The 17,962-nt window shown below is 34.1% G+C and overlaps 3 protein-coding genes across 5 annotated transcripts; 2 read left to right on the forward strand and 1 right to left on the reverse strand.

The window, feature by feature from the left end:
- Nucleotides 1–724: 724 nt before the first annotated feature.
- On the forward strand, nucleotides 725–6,420 carry LOC133675886 (calmodulin-binding protein 60 A-like). Of its 3 annotated transcripts, XM_062097423.1 has the most exons (8): nucleotides 725–844; nucleotides 1,107–1,241; nucleotides 1,667–1,745; nucleotides 2,959–3,011; nucleotides 3,157–3,647; nucleotides 4,349–4,509; nucleotides 5,131–5,337; nucleotides 5,443–6,420. In XM_062097423.1, coding segments are annotated over exons 1-8 (1,743 nt in total). In that variant the 5' UTR covers nucleotides 725–842; the 3' UTR covers nucleotides 6,058–6,420. The 3 variants fall into 3 exon arrangements, with proteins under 3 accessions (XP_061953407.1, XP_061953408.1, XP_061953409.1); XM_062097424.1 differs by having other exon boundaries at nucleotides 749–1,241; XM_062097425.1 differs by having other exon boundaries at nucleotides 750–1,241; nucleotides 1,677–1,745.
- Nucleotides 6,421–9,028: 2,608 nt separating this feature from the next.
- LOC133676348 (UDP-glycosyltransferase 74B1-like) lies at nucleotides 9,029–11,077 on the forward strand. The gene is made up of 2 exons (XM_062098014.1): nucleotides 9,029–9,981; nucleotides 10,278–11,077. The coding sequence occupies exons 1-2, from the start codon at nucleotides 9,346–9,348 to the stop codon at nucleotides 11,004–11,006; spliced, it is 1,365 nt and encodes a 454-aa protein (XP_061953998.1). The 5' UTR covers nucleotides 9,029–9,345; the 3' UTR covers nucleotides 11,007–11,077.
- A 592-nt stretch (nucleotides 11,078–11,669) lies between these two features.
- LOC133676349 (uncharacterized protein At5g50100, chloroplastic) lies at nucleotides 11,670–14,958 on the reverse strand. Its single transcript, XM_062098015.1, has 8 exons — nucleotides 14,687–14,958; nucleotides 14,385–14,521; nucleotides 14,101–14,208; nucleotides 13,738–13,794; nucleotides 13,252–13,317; nucleotides 13,078–13,138; nucleotides 12,928–12,971; nucleotides 11,670–11,960 (listed from the first exon to the last, which is right to left on the reverse strand). The coding sequence occupies exons 1-8, from the start codon at nucleotides 14,826–14,828 to the stop codon at nucleotides 11,922–11,924; spliced, it is 654 nt and encodes a 217-aa protein (XP_061953999.1). The 5' UTR covers nucleotides 14,829–14,958; the 3' UTR covers nucleotides 11,670–11,921.
- Between the last annotated feature and the right edge of the window lie 3,004 nt (nucleotides 14,959–17,962).

A 17,962-nucleotide genomic window follows, 5' to 3' on the forward strand; every position in this document is an offset into this window, starting at 1 on the left:
GGAATTGAATTGTGTTAAAGAAATATATAAAAAATAAAACATAAAAGAAAAAGTCAAGAAATTAAATAACTCAAGAAAAGTAAATAATTATTTGGTCGTCTAGGATTAAGTATTTTTTATGATTTCTTTTATTATATTCCTTTATGTACCTTGTAAGATTTAATTTATAAAAAAATTATCAATAACATTATTTGTATTTTTATTTAGGAGTATAGTTGCGGTTGCTTTCAAAATATTTTTTATGCTGAAATGCATCAAAATAATTTTTTTTATTTTTTAAAAATTATTTTTGAGATCAGCACATCAAAACAATCCAAAAAACATAAAAAAATTAATTTTTAAAAAATATGATTTGCATCACGTTCCCAAATATTTTCTTAATATATATAAATTCTGTGTATATATTTGAAAAAACCTCCACCATGCTTATGATAACGAAGGATCCCATCAACTAAACAAAGACATGTTCACTGTTTTTATTTATTTTTTTAATTTTTTCTCTAATAAATAAAGAAAAAACAAATAGATTTTAAGGAGTAGCTGATAAGGGTAGGAAATTATAGAGAAAGAGTAGAAATAAAAACAGAAGAGGCGTGAATAATAATCTAATAAATAAGATAAGATTTTATAGCGTGATGTCACACGCGCTTTATAGAATGGGAGGAAAACGACCCCACTTCTCCCTGTTCCAACGACGCGCTTTCTGTGGACCCCACACCAAGACCAAAACACTCTCTCTTCGATTCTTACACACACTAACACTGTATCAAGAAGAGCAAAAGAAGGAGAGGAGGAGGAGAATGACTATTGATTAGCAGTAGTTCTGCAGCCAAACTCAATGGATGTAGGAGTACATATACATGCATAACATCCATCCATACATGCATGCATAAGTCCACAAGAGAATAAAATAAAAAAACGAAAAAGAGAGAGAGTTTTTGGATTCTACTCCTTCATTATCATTTATTAGCTTAGCTCTGTGTTTTTCTGTATATAAATACTCACACTATATTATCATCTTATTCTGCTGTGCCGCATGGTGGTCTCTTGGCCATCTTCTGTTAATGATTGCTTCTTGTTTTTGTTTCATAAAACCAACAACAAAGGTTGTTGCTTTGCTCTTGTTGTTGGTGGTGGTGGGGTGTGATTATGGCACAAAAGAGGCAGCCGGAGGAGGGTAAGCCTCGTTCTGATGGGAATAATAGTCCTGAGGAAAAGAGGAGGAAGTTCAATTTGAAAAGGTGAGGTTTTTTTTTTTGTTGGTGGATTGAAAGTGAAGTGGGTTTTTGTTGAGTATTGTTGTTGGGTTGTGAATTATGATTGAGATTGTGGAAGCAATGTGGAAATATGGATTTACAACGAAGTTTGTTTGGTTGTCTTTTGGTGAATATGCTTTGCTAAGATAATTTTTGAAAAAAATTTGAGAACTTTGTTGGGTTTGTATTGGTTCTTGCTTGAGAGATTGCTCATGAATGTGGTTTGTTCATTATTACATGTCAATTAAACCACGAGGCAGAGTTTGAAGATGAGGGACACCTTAACTGGCTCTTTATTGGGCCACCTGGGGGGACGGAGGGTAGAATTATTGGATATGATTATAGTGCTTATTGAAATTTTCTTCCCTTATCGCATTTTGGTCTCTAATCTATTTGTTAATGATGTTTAGTGTGGTTCAGGAGGTGATTAAAGTGCAATCAGTTCAGCATTTGCTAGAGCCAATTCTGGAGCCATTGATACGTAGGGTGGTATGTGTTTTTCGTTATCAGTGGTATTGCAGAATGTTCTATATCACATGCAGTTGATTGACCTTTGATGTTGTATTCGGAATCTTCCTGTTTTGCTCTTGGACCTTCCATTTAGTATCGCATAGATAGATGGTGCATAGTTCATTGAATTTTACGAGCTTGAATAATGTTCAATACAAATGAAGGCATCAATTTATTCCTTTCAAACATAACATTCTCCATTTGACATAATTTGCAGCTTGCATACTTCCAGTTGTTATTAATGGAAGCTTTAGAGTAGCATATTTAAGCTACCCTGCCCCTTCTGATGGTCGCAACTCCCTCCATAATGATATGTTCTGATCAAATTATCCCAGTTTGTGTTGCTCTTGCCTTCTCCAGCTATTGAGCATTCGGTTACTAAAGAAGTTTCTTTTTCTAAAGATTAGAAGAGGTCTATTTAGCACCAGAATGGTGTCTCTCTCAATCTGTTAGATTTAAACAGCAGGAACCCCATGCCTAAGTGCATTTTAACAAGTTGCGGTTGCAAATTGTAAAGATTGTTTATTACCTCCCTCTTCCACCACCTCTTTCTTGTCTCTTTCTCTCGGGATAAGCTGTCAATCATGGTGAAACGAAGTGTCTAAGGCTAATAAGCTGAATTTTGGAGTGTCTGTTTCAAGTTGGTTAATGAGTGCTGTGAATAAGAGAAGGAAAATGAGGTCCAACATAGAATGGACTTGAAGTCTCTGTTAATGGTAGAAGAGGCCATTGGCTACTTCAGGCCTTTTCTTCTACCTTCATTTTAACTCTCCAAGTTCATCTTACTATCACTAAGAATTTTTCTATATTATATAGTATTGCTGTTCTTCAGCAACTTTCCAAGTCTTGTTACTGTGCTTAGTCTGTTGAGAATGAAATATATCCTTTAAAAACCTATGCAGTGTGTTTTGAATGATGAATGCTAACAAGTTAAGATGTTTCCTTTTTTTTCCCTCTCCTGTTTGCATCTATAAATCTTCCAAAGTATTGGAAGAATGTTGTGCATGACATGTTATCTCTTAGTTATCTGTTTGGATGATTAAAAAGTAACCAAATGGTTTGTCAAATGGAACATAATGTCTTAGTTCACATTATTTTTGATCTCCCACATCTTGTAGCAGTAGTTTATATATAAGGAATATAGTTGATCATATAAAAGTGGTAATGCACCTTTTGTATTATTCTCTTACAGGTAAAGGAGGAAGTCGAATTAGCTCTAAGGAAACATTTGGCTAACATGAAAAGGTAAGAATCAATGGCCTGAAGGTGTTGAGTGGTTTGTGTATCCATTAGAAGGTAATAGGAAGAAGTGAGAAATATGTGCACTCAGAAGATTGTGATCCCCACTACCCTTGTAATGGATTTTGTGTGGCCATCCGTCATTTTTCAGGAGCATTGGGAAAGGGATAGATTCCTCTGAATCAAGAAGCTTAAAACTGCAGTTCGCAAACAACCTCTCACTTCCAGTGTTCACTGGAGCTCGTATTGAAGGAGAAGAAGGTCCTGCAATTAAAGTGGTTTTGGTCGATACTCTTACTGGGAAAATTGTCAACTCTGGCCCCGAATCTTCTTCCAGAGTGGAAATTGTTGTTCTTGAGGGTGATTTTGATGGTGATGAGGCTGAGAACTGGACACCTGAAGAATTTAAGAATAACATTGTAAGAGAGAGAGAAGGAAAGAAACCCCTTCTTACTGGAGATGTACTCCTCAATCTTAAAGAGGGGATTTGTTTGGTTGGTGAAATTTCATTTACAGATAATTCAAGCTGGACAAGAAGCCGCAAGTTCAGGCTTGGGGTAAGAGCTGTGGACAACTTTGATGGCACTAGCATAAGGGAAGCAAAGACAGAATCCTTCATCGTCAGGGATCACCGAGGAGAATGTGAGTGTGTGTATTTGTTTATGGCATTCCTTTACTGTTTTCCTCAAAAGGCTCAAACTATGAAATTGAAATGGTGTCTGAAAAAATTCGGATTAGGATACTCTGAGTAGAGTTGTTCAAGATACTTTCATTTTGAAAACGTGAACTCTCTTTGATGGTGGAGACGCAATAATTATACCCTGTGAAAACTGTGGTACAGCAGATCAACAGAAAAAAACCGACACTCCATGGTCCCATATAAGTAGCCAATTCAGAAAATGATTGATATTTTAATTTATTTGAATCTAACAAAAATAAAAACTTGTGTTCAACCCCCAAAAATCTGCATGCTGAATGAAAAATCTTAAAACCTTTTCTATTATAAACAAGTGAGTTATTGTTTTTTGAACTGTGCACATTTGCCTGGGGCCAAGGATAAAGTTTTTAATCTTGGCCCGTGGCACAAAATTTTTATCATTTCAAAATTGCGAGTTTTGTTGTTGTTGTTGTAATTCTGCATTACACGCTCAAGCTGTTGATTACATGAGGCAGAAAATGAAATGATGGAAGTGAAGAATAAAATTGGCAATCTGAAGTATCTGATTTGGACATGTCATTGGAAGTTTATACTTAAGTTATCAGGATAAAGAGCTATCAGCTTGGAAAACACATAAAACAGAGAGAATAAACTGTACTCTTAACCATTTGTCAATTGGTTGCAGTGTACAAGAAGCACCATCCCCCATCTCTGTTTGATGAGGTTTGGAGATTAGAGAAGATTGGCAAAGATGGAGCTTTCCATAAGCGTTTGAGTCGGGAGAATATCAATACTGTGAAGGATTTTCTGATCCTTCTCTTTATAGATCCTACAAGGCTTCGCCATGTAAGAATTTACTGCTTTTATCATAAACATTGCATAATTTATACTTCCTTGATGTATTCTTACTGAAGCTTTTGGGTACCTGGTTCAATCCTCATCATTTTATCTGTTTGTTGCTTTTAAGAGGGACCATTCATAATTTTTTTATCTTCAACTTTAGAAAACCGAGAGAAACTTCTTAAAAACAAAAACTACCTCTCATATGGACAACTAAAATAGCTTGTCATTTTAAGGACTAGGGATAAACTTGATACTTTGCCAATGTCCAAGTTGTGACCATTCTGCTTGATATTTTTTTTGTGACATGTCAATGTAACACCATCAAATATGCATCCAACTGGTCTGCTTTATTTTTTTTTCCTGAACCATGGTGGACACTTTGTGTCCATCTGAGTTAATCATCTTTCTTCATTTTCTCTGGGAACTGCACCATCGACGTCTTGTTTATTATCATAAAGGAGAATCAGAAACTATTAACATAACGTACCGTATGCCTCTTGTTTTGTCTGTCTCATTCAAGTTTTATGACCTTACAAGAATTTCAACAACAACGACTGCTTTAAATGATTGTTTCCATAGTCTTGGAGTAGCATAAAAATTACATTTTTGTGGGGTTACATGCAGATTCTTGGCACGGGCATGTCTGCTAAGATGTGGGAAGTTACTGTGGAGCATGCTCGAACTTGTGTGCTTGATAAGATAATATACTTGTATTGCCCTCCTGTTTCACAACAGAAAACTGGTGTAGTCTTTAATGTTGTTGGACAAGTTATGGGATTGCTTTCAGAAGGCCAGTATGTTCCTATTGATAAGCTGTCTGAAACCGAAAAGGCAAAGTTCTCTTATAACCTTCCAACTGATTTTTACTCTTTTTTTTTTTTCACTCCTTGTTTCTGTCTGTCAATTGTGGCTTCTTATACTCAACTCTGCCTTCAGGCTGATGGTCAAAACTTGGTAATCACTGCATTTGAACATTGGGAGCAAGTCATATCTTTTGATGATGAAGCGTCTCTGGTGGGTGGCTCTTCACAATTGTCTGATGTTGCTTACACCTCAAGCTCACCCCAGACAGAAAATTCTAGTGGAAGCAAGTTTTTGGCTTCACAAAAGATAGGTGGATTTGATTATGCACAACCAAGTGCATCTTCTCCAGATATCATGTCGTCTATATATACTGTTGGGGGTGTGAATGGATTGGATGACTATGCCTTGCAGGGTATTGAAAATATGGGTCTTAGATATGACCAGACTCTGAACTTCAATGGCCAAGTCTCCAACTCCCTCATTTGTGACACTGATTCCTTGGCTCAAGCTTTCTGTGACGAGGAACATTTGCGGTTTTTTGATACAGATCTTCAGTCTCAGAACCTCAGTTTAGAAACACAAGCTGATTTGCAAAGTGCTGTTGATGGCTTCCTGTTGGCGCGCTCGACGGCTGTTGCTGTTTACAAGGCTCAGAGGAGATGGGCTAAGATCTCTTGCGTGTTGAAATGGTTCTCCGTCAGGAAGCTTGTGGCTACAAAAAAGAGCTTGTGGTCGAGAAACTCATAGATATTAGAGTGATGGGCCAAAAAAACCTCACCAGTTCACAGTTGCAAATGTATTTAGTCAGTGCTTCCGCGAGTATAGTTTTGCCTGCAGTCGTGGAGGCAAGATGGAGTTTCCATAGATGTAGATGCAGCTGGTTTTTAAAACCCTAGCTCTGAGTGGAGAATTAGGAAATGTCTATCCTTGTATTAAATTGTAAATTTGTATATGTGGTGCTTGAAACTAGGAGGTCACTGGTTTTAGCCCCTTGAGTTGAAGCTCGAATGCAAGCAAAGACACTGGTATGCTTGGGATTCTGTAGCTATCTTGTGGATTATCATTTTGTATCTGTGCATTTGTTAATGAAGTAAATATTGAATCTTTCAAGTCTCGTTTGTTAGGTCAAAAATGGTTTTTTTGGATCCAAAATATCCGAGCTTGATTTTCAAACCACAAGTCCAGCAAGCAAATGACATGTTATTTTACTCTCTTTTTATTTTTTTAAATATATATAACAGATGACTTGTCCGTTCTTGAGCAAAAAATTAAAAATTACAATTAGACACGCGAACCTGGCCTTGCAAGCCCACAAGCAAGAGCCCTTATTTCTCTTGGCAAGGCTTGACAATCCTAGATCCTTGGCCATGCACATTGCTCTTTTTATATTTTCTTTTCTTTTTTAATTTTTTTTTCATTAAAATGGATTGAATAAAAAAGCTTAACATGATATTAAAATTACTATTTAATTTTGTCATGATTTTTATGATTTTCATGGGAGCATCAACAATTTGTTTTTACCTTTTGATGAAGTTTTTAGATTGATGGATCATATTTATTATTTTTTTCCTTCACTTTCACATAGAATAATTGAGACTTTGTTTTATTTTTGTTATTATATCATTAAATAAAAAAATAATTTAACAAAAAATAAAATTTTTAAATGTATTGGATTCATTGATATGGGTTGAGGGTTTCGCAAGTTAAGTTACAAAATCCAGGTCGATTCAACATCTTACCGTTTTAATATTAAAAAAAAATGTTATTTTGAAAAAAATTTAAAGTCAAATCACGCTTTTTACCAGTTAACTGGTTTGCTTTTGAACTTACTAAGTTAATTGAGTCATATAAAATCAACTCTTATATGGGTAAATTTGAAACCTGAAAGAGACAAGGAATTGGGTTGAAAAATTTTAAGGTTGACTTGTCAGGTTGATCAAATAATTTTTCTTTTCCTTTTTAATTCCATCTTTCATTTTGTATTTTTTGATTGAGTTCTTTCTATTTTTTTCTTCAATGAACCATTCAATATTTGGTTGATTTTGAATTGGTCTTTTTAATTTGTTTTAGTTTGCTTTTTATGAGGTTAACACATATCAAAAAAACATCTTGATATTTGGTTGGTGCTCAATTTTACGAGCGTTTTTTTTTAATCGTATCATTAAGTAGAAAATAATTTGAAAAAATAAAGTTGTTAAACCCATTAGAGTCTATAATTCGGGCAAGGGATTTGTCGAGTTAAGTCACGAAGTCTGTGTCGATCTAATATGTCGCGGCCTTTATATTAAAAAAACATCATCATGATTTTTTTAAAGTCAAACCACACTTTTTGACGGTCTTTTAGGCTGCCTCTAACCCCTTCATGTTGAGACAACTTTCACATGATTTAACTTGAAATCTAGGCTAGGCAAAAAACTGAGTTAGGAGTTTTTAAGTTTGATCTGTTGGGTTGAATTTAATAACAATGTCAAAGAATCCCCTGCGGACTACATTTTTTTAGGTTAAATTGATTTTGATCTAATCTTGCGTGCCAAAAAACTACTAAAAGAAAGGTTGTCAATTCCATTCTGTTCTGTCTAGAATGACCGATATATCGCATTTTAAAAAATAAAAAAAAAACCAAAACAAATTTCATTTCATTCAAAATCTTGGCTCGTTTTGGAAATTCGCCTAGAATGTTCCAGTTCTGTTTTGGCCAAATAATTTTTTTTTGTTTTCTTTTAAATATTTTTTTCTTTAATTTCATCCTTCAACACTTGATTTATGGGAGATTGAATTTCATAACTCATTATGCTTTTTTTTTTGTGTGGTTATTTTAATCTCATGACTCATGTCATGAGTTTGATGAGTTAACCCAATTGACTCAAGTTTTGTTTTATCCATTTTCTTAATCAACTTTTTTTGTTTCCAGTTACATTATTCAACATCTTCAATATTTGGTTGATTATGAATTAAACTCTGTCATTTATTTCAGTGTGTTTTCTATAAAATTATTATAGTCTCATGACCTAGGTCATGAGTTTTGTGAATTAATTCTAGTAGACTTAAGTTGTTTTATGATTTCATGATCCGGGTCAATCCAATATATTTTCGTATCAATAATTTTTTAAAAAATAGATATTATTTTGAATTTTTTTTAGTCAAATTATATTTTTACTAGTGATCTAAGTTATCTTTGGACCGGTTGAATCGATCGGGTCAATTTCCATGTTTTTTACTTATGTTTGAAATCTGAATTATATAATTTCAATTAATTTATCTTGAGATTTAAATATAAATTGTATTTATTGAATTTAGATTTTGAATATATATATATATATATATATATATATATATATATATATATATATATATAAACAGAAACGTAGCTTGTAACATATCATCTCCACGTATCAATAAAAATGTTTTTCAATTAAGTATCCTTGACGCTTTGCTTTATGTCCTTCCTGTTTTCATTTTTTATTTTTTCTAGTATCAATTCTTATCAACCATTCTCCCATGTCTCCTTTCTAAATTTTAGAATTTTTAAGATCACTGCTTAATCTCCATTTCCAAGTGCTTCGTTAACATCTTGGCGGGTAGTGATAAGGTAATCTTAAGGTTTCCAATGAGAGAGAAGGGGGCCATGCGTGTAGGACCCGGAACCATTATAATTTTTTTTTTGGTATAAACCACGTGGTGTCCTGAATGCTGGTCCAGATTAATTCACACTCGTATCGGGTTGGCTCACAGAAAGGTAAAGTACTTCTCAAGAGAGTGTTTTCATACACAAGGAGGGGTCGAACCCCTAACTTTTCTTAGGGAATGAGAGCGCCGAACCACTCACACCGTGCCCTCTTGGGTCCGGAACCATTAGATTAAAATGCGTCTTTCCTTCTTCTACTTCTTCTTTCAAAATGCCAACAGCAACATGGCTCCACTTTTCAACATGGAACCGCCATTTTCCACTGTCGAACAGTAAATCATACCCCAAGAAAGGCCTATAAATAGCCACTAAGTATAACCTAGCAGCAGCAACAAAAACAAATTAAGGTGATGGACAATCAAAAAAGTCATGTCATCGTTCTTACTTATCCAGCTCAAGGCCACATCAACCCCCTCCTTCAGTTTGCTAAGCGCTTGGCTTCCAAAGGGCTCAAGGCCACTCTTGCCACCACTTATTACACTGTCAACTCAATAGATGCACCCACAGTAGGCGTTGAACCCATCTCTGATGGCTTTGATGAAGGTGGCTTCAAGCAAGCATCAAGTTTGGATGTCTACTTAGAGTCATTCAAAACTGTTGGTTCACGAACTTTGACTGAACTCGTATTTAAGTTCAAAGCCTCAGGTTCACCTGTTAACTGTATTGTGTATGATTCCATGCTGCCTTGGGCTCTTGATGTGGCTAGAGACTTAGGCATATATGCTGCTGCGTTCATGACCACCTCAGCTTCTGTCTGCTCGATGTATTGGCGAATTGATCTTGGCCTCTTGAGTTTGCCTTTGAAGCAACAAACAGCGACCGTGTCCCTGCCTGGCCTTCCTCCGCTAGGCTGTTGCGATTTGCCAAGTTTTCTGGCAGAACCAACAAGTCAGACTGCTTATTTGGAAGCAATCATGGAGAAATTTCACAGTTTAAATGAAGATGACTGGGTGTTCTGCAATTCCTTTGAAGATCTGGAGATTGAGGTAACAGTATTTTATTCTATGCATGCTCACATATAGCTTCAGCGCTTAACTAAACAACCTACTTAAAATATAATGATTTTTGGAGAGAGGCTAATTAAGGGAAAGACATCATAGATTGTCAGGGAGAAAAGACAACAAACTCTTAAATATAAGTTTGAGTTCAACCATTCCTTGTCAGAACCAAAGATAATTTCATGTTTTTCTTTTTTATGGTTTAAATTTTCATTCGATATGCCAGCAAGTTGTTAAACAGCTAATTAATCTCTAGTTTGTTTGCTACTCTGACGGTGAAAAAGTTAGTAAAGGCCATGCGAGGAAAGTGGCCACTGGTGATGGTCGGTCCGATGGTGCCATCTGCCTACCTTGACCAACAAATTGATGGGGATAGAGCTTATGGGGCTAGTCTTTGGAAGCCAACAAGCAGTCAGTGCTTCACATGGCTGGACACAAAACCACCAAGGTCAGTGATATATGTGTCTTTCGGAAGCATGGGAAACATTTCAGCTGAACAGATTGAAGAAATCGCATGGGGTTTGAAAGCAAGCAACAGGCCCTTCCTATGGGTCATGAAGGAATCAGAAAAAAAGTTGCCAACTGGGTTTCTAAACTCGGTAGGTGAGACAGGTATGGTTGTATCATGGTGCAATCAACTGGAGGTGCTAGCTCACCAAGCTATCGGTTGCTTTGTTACTCATTGTGGATGGAATTCAACGTTAGAGGGGTTAGGCCTAGGTGTGCCAATGGTATGCGTGACAGAGAGGAGTGACCAGCCAATGAATGCCAAGTTTGTGGAGGATGTATGGAAGGTGGGAGTGAGAGCTAAGAAAGATGGAGTGGGTATCGTAACAAGAGAGGAGCTTGAGAAGTGCATAAGAGGAGTCATGGACGGAGAGAATGGTGAAGAAATTAAGAGGAATGCTAACAAATGGAGAGAGCTTGCAAGGAGCGCTGTTAGTGTAGGTGGGAGTTCTGATATGAATATCAATGAATTTGTAGTGAAGTTGCTGGAAGGGAAGAAAGGATAACTACTGGAAAAAAGCATAGCTATTGGTATTGCTTGGTGAATCAAATAAAATTCACTTGTTTGGCTGATGAATATGATCAGATATTTTACCAGAGACACTCATTTTAGAGGGTTTTTCACTTGCAAAAAAAAAACAAATCGATCATGCCATGAGATTTGGTATTGACATTGTTTTTGATGGCAAGTTGAGGAGCGTACAAGCATCAGCAGGGGCGTGTCCGCTTGTGAATAAAGGAAAAATAAGAGAGAGAGACAACTACCATCAACAGCTCTGAGAGCTCATAATACCAGATACCTAGAAGCATGCAAATTTTCATGCACATTTAGGCCTACCTTAGGATTTCATATGTAACAGAAGCAGAGTTTGAAACTACCCATTCTTTCGAATGATTTCAGTAGAAACACTACAAAAAAATATAAAAAAAATAGATATTAGAACTAAAAAAGGCGTACATCTAAACTTGAAAGTGGCTTATCTGAGGACAATGAATAATATCTTCTGGGAGTTAGGATGATCATGGTAGGGATTCTGCAAAGCAAGAACACAATCTTGAAGCTATTTATACTGGCTTATGCAAAGGTTGTGGGTTGTGCCCTGCAGTTCCACAGAATTGAGGTTTATCTTAAAGCTATTGGATTGTAGCAATCTGTAAACAAATTAATGTGCTTGCAAAGTGTTGATGCTCTGTATACAAAACACAAACAAAAGTTTCAAAATTTACAATGGCAGCATCTGTGTAATGAAGCTTGTAGAAGCAGAAGTAGAAAGTATTCATCCGACACATTCGTCTTAGGTTTTGGCTAGTGTTGCTATGAGATTAAATGAAGGCCAGATTCAGAAGATGACACAATAAGCATTTACATGAATATGAAATATTCTATCAAAATCCTGATCACTGGCACCTTTGAACAAAGTTCACATCTTACAAGCATTGTTGTTATTGCATATTTCATCCTGCAAGAACACAAAAAGACCGTCCATGTATCAGCACCATATATGTTTTATACAACCACCTGATCATTCCTTGAAGAGAACTATGTAAATGTGGAACCACTTTGCTAAGTACAATTGCAGAAGTGATCAGTATTCATGTTCAGCTAATGGAGAAATAAAATTCAGATGATAGAAATATTCCAGGTTGTCGCGTAAGCATTTTCAAATATACCACCACAAAAATGGTTTAGTGAAGCACTAGCATGAGGTTCAATCACTATCCATCATAGAAGAAATTCACCAGGTATGTTTTATATAAGCAACTGATCATTCCTAGATGAGAGCCATGTACATGCGGAACCACTTCGCTAACCCAATTAGAGAAATAATCACTATTCATGTCAAGATAATGGATAAAAAAATTAGATGATAGAAATATTCCAGGTTTTCACATAAATATTTTCAAATACACCACCTCAAAACTGGTTCAGCGAAGCACTAGCACGGGGTTCAATCACTATCCGTCATAGAAGAAATTCACCAGGCGTTTAGGGGAGAGAGTTACATTTATGGGTTCTCTCCCAAGTGAATCAAGGACAGTAAGGACTGCTGGCACACAACAGTAGAGAAGATTCATAAATGATACATGTGAGATAATTTGTAAGATACAGCTACCATGACTTCTCAAAAGTGTCTGCAGTCTAGGTTTCTGGATGGTTTAGCTATATATTGGACAAGAAAAATGTCTGAAGAAGTCTGATTCAGAAATTCAAGTCAATAAACCCTATTCTTTAATTATAGTATTCAACGGATTGATAAATCCACTATCTTTGAACACACCAGTTATCTGGTGTTTTTGTTGTATCATTGATCAACAATTCTTGTAAACAAGTTGAAATAATTAAAAAAAAAAACATGGAAAACATATTCAAAATTTGAAGTGAGTGGTAATAGAATCAAAGAAATTTATCCAGCTGCAGATTCCTACCTTCTTCTTTCGAGTGTCCAAGATTTCCTCCAAAGGTGGTCGGCCTAAAATCAAAGCCATTTCCATTAAATGCTCAATGAATAAGAAAATGAAAACAGAGATCACTGTAGCCAAAACTCACAGAGAGTGGCAAATGCATTGAGTATTTACCTGTAACTTGCAGACGATATTTAGCCCAAACACTATATATAGCATCAGCTATTGTAGCAATCTGCAAATGGGATGGTTTTTTAGTTATTAGTAAGAAAAAAACAAAAGAACATGTTCCTGGAATGAAAGCAGCAGACCCTTACATCCATCTGTATCATGAAGAATGACACTTACAGGTTCATATTTGGTAACAGCATAAACCCATCCAAGACCAACTTCTTCATATAACTTTCGGAATGCCTGCAGAAATTGTCAATATCACAAGTTTTACATTTTCTGTTATTGTATCTATAATCTACACCATTAGTTACAGAGCAATAGCGGATGCAAAAGGTCTGAATCAGAAGTTAGTCTATTCAGATATTGACCAACTCAACTTGTCAGATAATTGAAAGGGATACATGCCTAAATGGAGGCCTTCCAAGAGCAGTGTAAAGTTTATCTAAAAGTAGAAATCTGATTTTTCTTCACGGATAGGCCATGCTTAAGTTTAATCTCTGGCAGTAGCACTATGTCTATAGCTTTTACAGTACCCATAAACCTACACGAAACTTCCCAAACCCCACCACATTTTTATATGATAAATAGAAATTAAGATTTGACAATAAGAAGGGCAGAGCAGCACTACTAATCCAACATAAAGAATTGATAAAGACATACTTCAACATCCGTGACCACAGTTCCATCAGAAAGGATTGCATGGATTCTTCCCATAACCTGCGCAACAAAAAGCATTCGTCACTAAAAAGTGTTCCTCTAAAGTGCAAGAAATAAGTTGTTGATATTTAGTTATGTTGTTTTCTACAGCTCAAAAGACATTTGAATATTTGATCAGATAGACATAGACTTGCATCACGCCTCAGATTCACCGAATAATCAGTGCCAATCAAGCCAAACAATACAGGGCAGGATCTCGACTTTTGTAGCTAGACATGTGAGGATCACTAGGTTTTATTTGGAAGCTTATAGTTCTCAAATGAAAAAAAATAAAAATAAAAAGGATAAAATAGTTGATCGACATACAGTTTTGTAGTCCAGGCCTTGATTCTCCTCCGGTGAGTACTCATCTGAGCTTATGTCAACAAACTTTATGGTGCCATAGCTTTCATTCCTCTCTCTTAGCATATTAACCTGACAACATAATTAAACATGCATAACATAGTATAAGGAAATCATCAAGCAACACCAGTCAACAGCTGCATTAATATAATCAAGCTTGAAATATTACATGAGTTGGAAACCATAAAAAAAAGAGAGAGTAAAGATAGCAAAGAATATATATATAGAGATAGAGAGAGGGAGCTGACCTCACGCATGCAAAGAGGGCAATCTCCATCGTAAAGCATTTTAATGTTCCAATTCTGAGGCTGAGGCTCGTTTTGTTTGTTGCTAGTTATAGGCTCGACGGTTGCCTCATGTATTGCCCGAACTCGATGTTGAAATCCTGCAGATTAAGAAGAAAAAAAACATAGCAATTGTAATAACAAGAGCAATATTACATCAACTAGATTAACGTAGAAGTGAAGATGGTTGAGATGATCATGTGAAAGAGGAAAAAAGAAGGGATTAACAAGAGGGATAATGAGTTAAAAGAGTGAAAAGTACCAACCAGCTGGATACGATTTGAAGCTTTGGAGAGGATGACGAAATCTGATGCGTTGATGATGAGGGTTTCGAAGGAAAATAGAACGGAGGGGGTTTCTTTGTCTTGCAAGAGAACAGCACGATGCTCTTGTCAATGCCATAGCCATTTTTGTTGCTTCGAAAGGGAACGCAGAAATTTATTTTCCTTTTTGGCGACAGATCAGAATTTTAGAAGACTGCCCGTCCCTTCCCTGCTGCGTTGCTACTATTTTCCTACGTTCGTCTGTGCTTTACGTGCCCACCGTCCGCTCCGCTTGTTTATATGTGGTCCACAATTTATTGACTAAGTTTCCCTCTTTTTTGTTTTTTTCCCTGCTCGATGCAACATTAAAGGTGTTTTTCGATATCAATTTGAGAAAAATTTCTTGTAGAATGAAAGATTGAGAAAATAGAATCGTGATTAAAATAAATAAATAATAAGAATATTTTTGTTTAAGTATTTTTTCTCTTCAATTTGTATGTAATGTTTTTAATAAATTCAAAAAAATAATTATTAGGATATCACCCGGAACTTCTCGGACATGTAAAATTACTCATCAATTTGATATATTTAAATTTTTTAATAAATTGTATGAAATGTTAGCCAATTATAATTTAAATTCAAAAGTCCAAGAAAAGCACCAAACTATTGTTTTTCCCATAATTTCGTATTAAAATAATACTTGCAAGCATGGTTTGGGATTTACTTTTACAATTCTTTTTAATGTTTATTTTTTTTAAAAAAAAGTTATCGTGGAGACGAGTACAAATTGTGCTCATGTAAACTATTGCGTTTTATTTTATTCTAACAATTTTTTTTTATTTTTTTATTATAATGTATGGACATTTCTGTTTATTTTTGCATTTCAAAAGTGCTTTTAAAAATATTTAATTTTTTTTATTTTTTTCTTTACTTCAAATTAATATTTTTTTAATGTTTTTAGATAATTTTGATGTGCTGATATCAAAAATAATTTTAAAAAAATAAAAATTATTATTTTGATGCATTTCCGAGTAAAAAGCACTTTGAAAAACAACCGCAACCACACTTCTAAATACGCCAGGCTCGAATCTAGACTTCAATTTTCAAATGTATAAAATCGAGGGGCGAGTATTTGTTATGCGGTTTCAGATTTGATAAATTTAGTTTGGTTTTTGTTTAACCAAACCTGCAAAAATCAAAACAAAATCTAAATTAAAATATTATTTGATTTTTAATATAAAGAAGTTCTTGGTTCTTTAAACACCAATTTTGTCATGAGTTAGATCTTTCATATTCATTTGTTATGTTAAAAGACTTATTTTTAGTTTTTTTTATCAATTTAATATAATAAATACAATCAATTATAAAATAGCATAAAATATCCAAGTTAAATAATATAACTCATAAATCATAAACATGGAGCAGTCATGAAACAAAGAACGAAAAAAAAAAAAGGCTTGAACTAATAAAGTTATAGTTTTATGATTTTTTAATGTTAGACATATATTAACACTAATATTATTAAAAATAATATATTACATATATAAATTCATTTATATACACACTAGTCGTACCCGTGCTACACCACAAGGTTTTTTTTAGTTAAAAATAATATTTAGATAGCGTAAATATGTTTTAAAAATTAAGAAGAAAATTTGTGACTTGAGTTATATACCAAAATGAGTCAAATAAGTTGGTTTTATTTTAATAACAGAATAAAGAATATGCAATGACAACAAATGAACTAAATTTTAAAAAAAAATCATAATGATAACCTGATAATAAATATTTTTGTAAAAAGAAACAAACAATGTAGCTCAATTCTTATTCCATTAAATACGGAAGGATGAAATTATATGAAAATAACAAAAAAAAAGGGCTCGAGTCAATCTGAATTAGCATGACAAACCTGTAACTTGGAGAAAAAAAAACGAGTTAACCTTCCAAACCTAAAATCCACATCATGAGATCGGGATAACTTGTTAGAAAAGAATCATAAAAAATCACAAAGTTATAAAGAAAATAAGTTTAAAATTTTAAAAAAATTATGTTGATTTGTGTTAGCTTTCAAACTCGTGACCCGAGATATTAGACTAGAAGCACCCCATCTAGAAAAACCACGAAACTCAATTCCCAACCAATTAAATGTTGAAGGATTAACTTGGAAAAAAGCTATCAATTACAAAAAAAGATCTCAAACAAAAAATAACAATTAAAAGAATGGAGATCAAAATTGAAATACAAAATAAATTTTATTTTTGATTGAGGAGTGAAATTGAAAAGAAGAATTAATTGAATAAAAGGATAAAAAACAATTAAAATAATAAAAATCAAAATAAAAAACAAAAACAAAAACAAATTTTTAAGTGAAGGGTGAAATTGAAAAGAAAAATCAATTCAAAAAAGGCTAAAAATAATAATTAAAAGAATGAGGATCAAATTCAAAAAAATCAAGCACCTGTATATTAGTTTTAGGTATCTTTTATACTTCATCTTATGAGAACAACGACTTCTTTTCATACAGAAAAGAACATAATATGTATCAATCTTTATAATTCTTATGAATGTCTAATATTAAGAGAGCATCGACCATTAATATTTTAGGAACAATGCTTTGATCCAATAGAAATCTTATAATTATAACAACTTTATAATTTTTTTTGCATAGCAATTTTGTTCTATGGACTTTATCTTTACTCTAGATTCATTAATCTGATGTTATATCAATATTAAAGATAAATTAAGCTTTTATTTATAATAAATATGTATTTACATGAATATAATAATATCACATGTAACCAACTAGTTGGCTACAAAACATATTAAACTAACAATCTCCCACTTGCACTAAAGAAAATCGCTCATATATCTAATACCATATTGCTCTATGTAGCATTAATACTTTTGTATGGATAATGACTTAGTAATAGGATCTTCTAAATTCTCTTCGGTGGGTACTTGCTCTATCTTTATATCTTTCATTTCATTGATTTATCAAATCAAATGGATTTTCTTAAATACTTGTTTGGATCATTGATGAGGGCTTGATTTCTTTGCTTATGCAATGACTTCATTGTTATCACAGTACAAGGGAACTGGATCAACAATGTTAGGAATCAACCTAGTTCATTGATGAACTTCTTGATCCAAACAACCTCTTTGTTACTTTAAATATGAAGGTGTATTCTTATTCAGTTGTAGAATCAGTTGTGCTCTCTTATTTGAAATTCTTCCAACTCAAAGCACTACCATTTAGAGTATAACATATATTATCTAATA

This window comes from Populus nigra, chromosome 16 (assembly GCF_951802175.1).
Source record: "Populus nigra chromosome 16, ddPopNigr1.1, whole genome shotgun sequence".
Taxonomy (NCBI): Eukaryota; Viridiplantae; Streptophyta; class Magnoliopsida; order Malpighiales; family Salicaceae; genus Populus; species Populus nigra.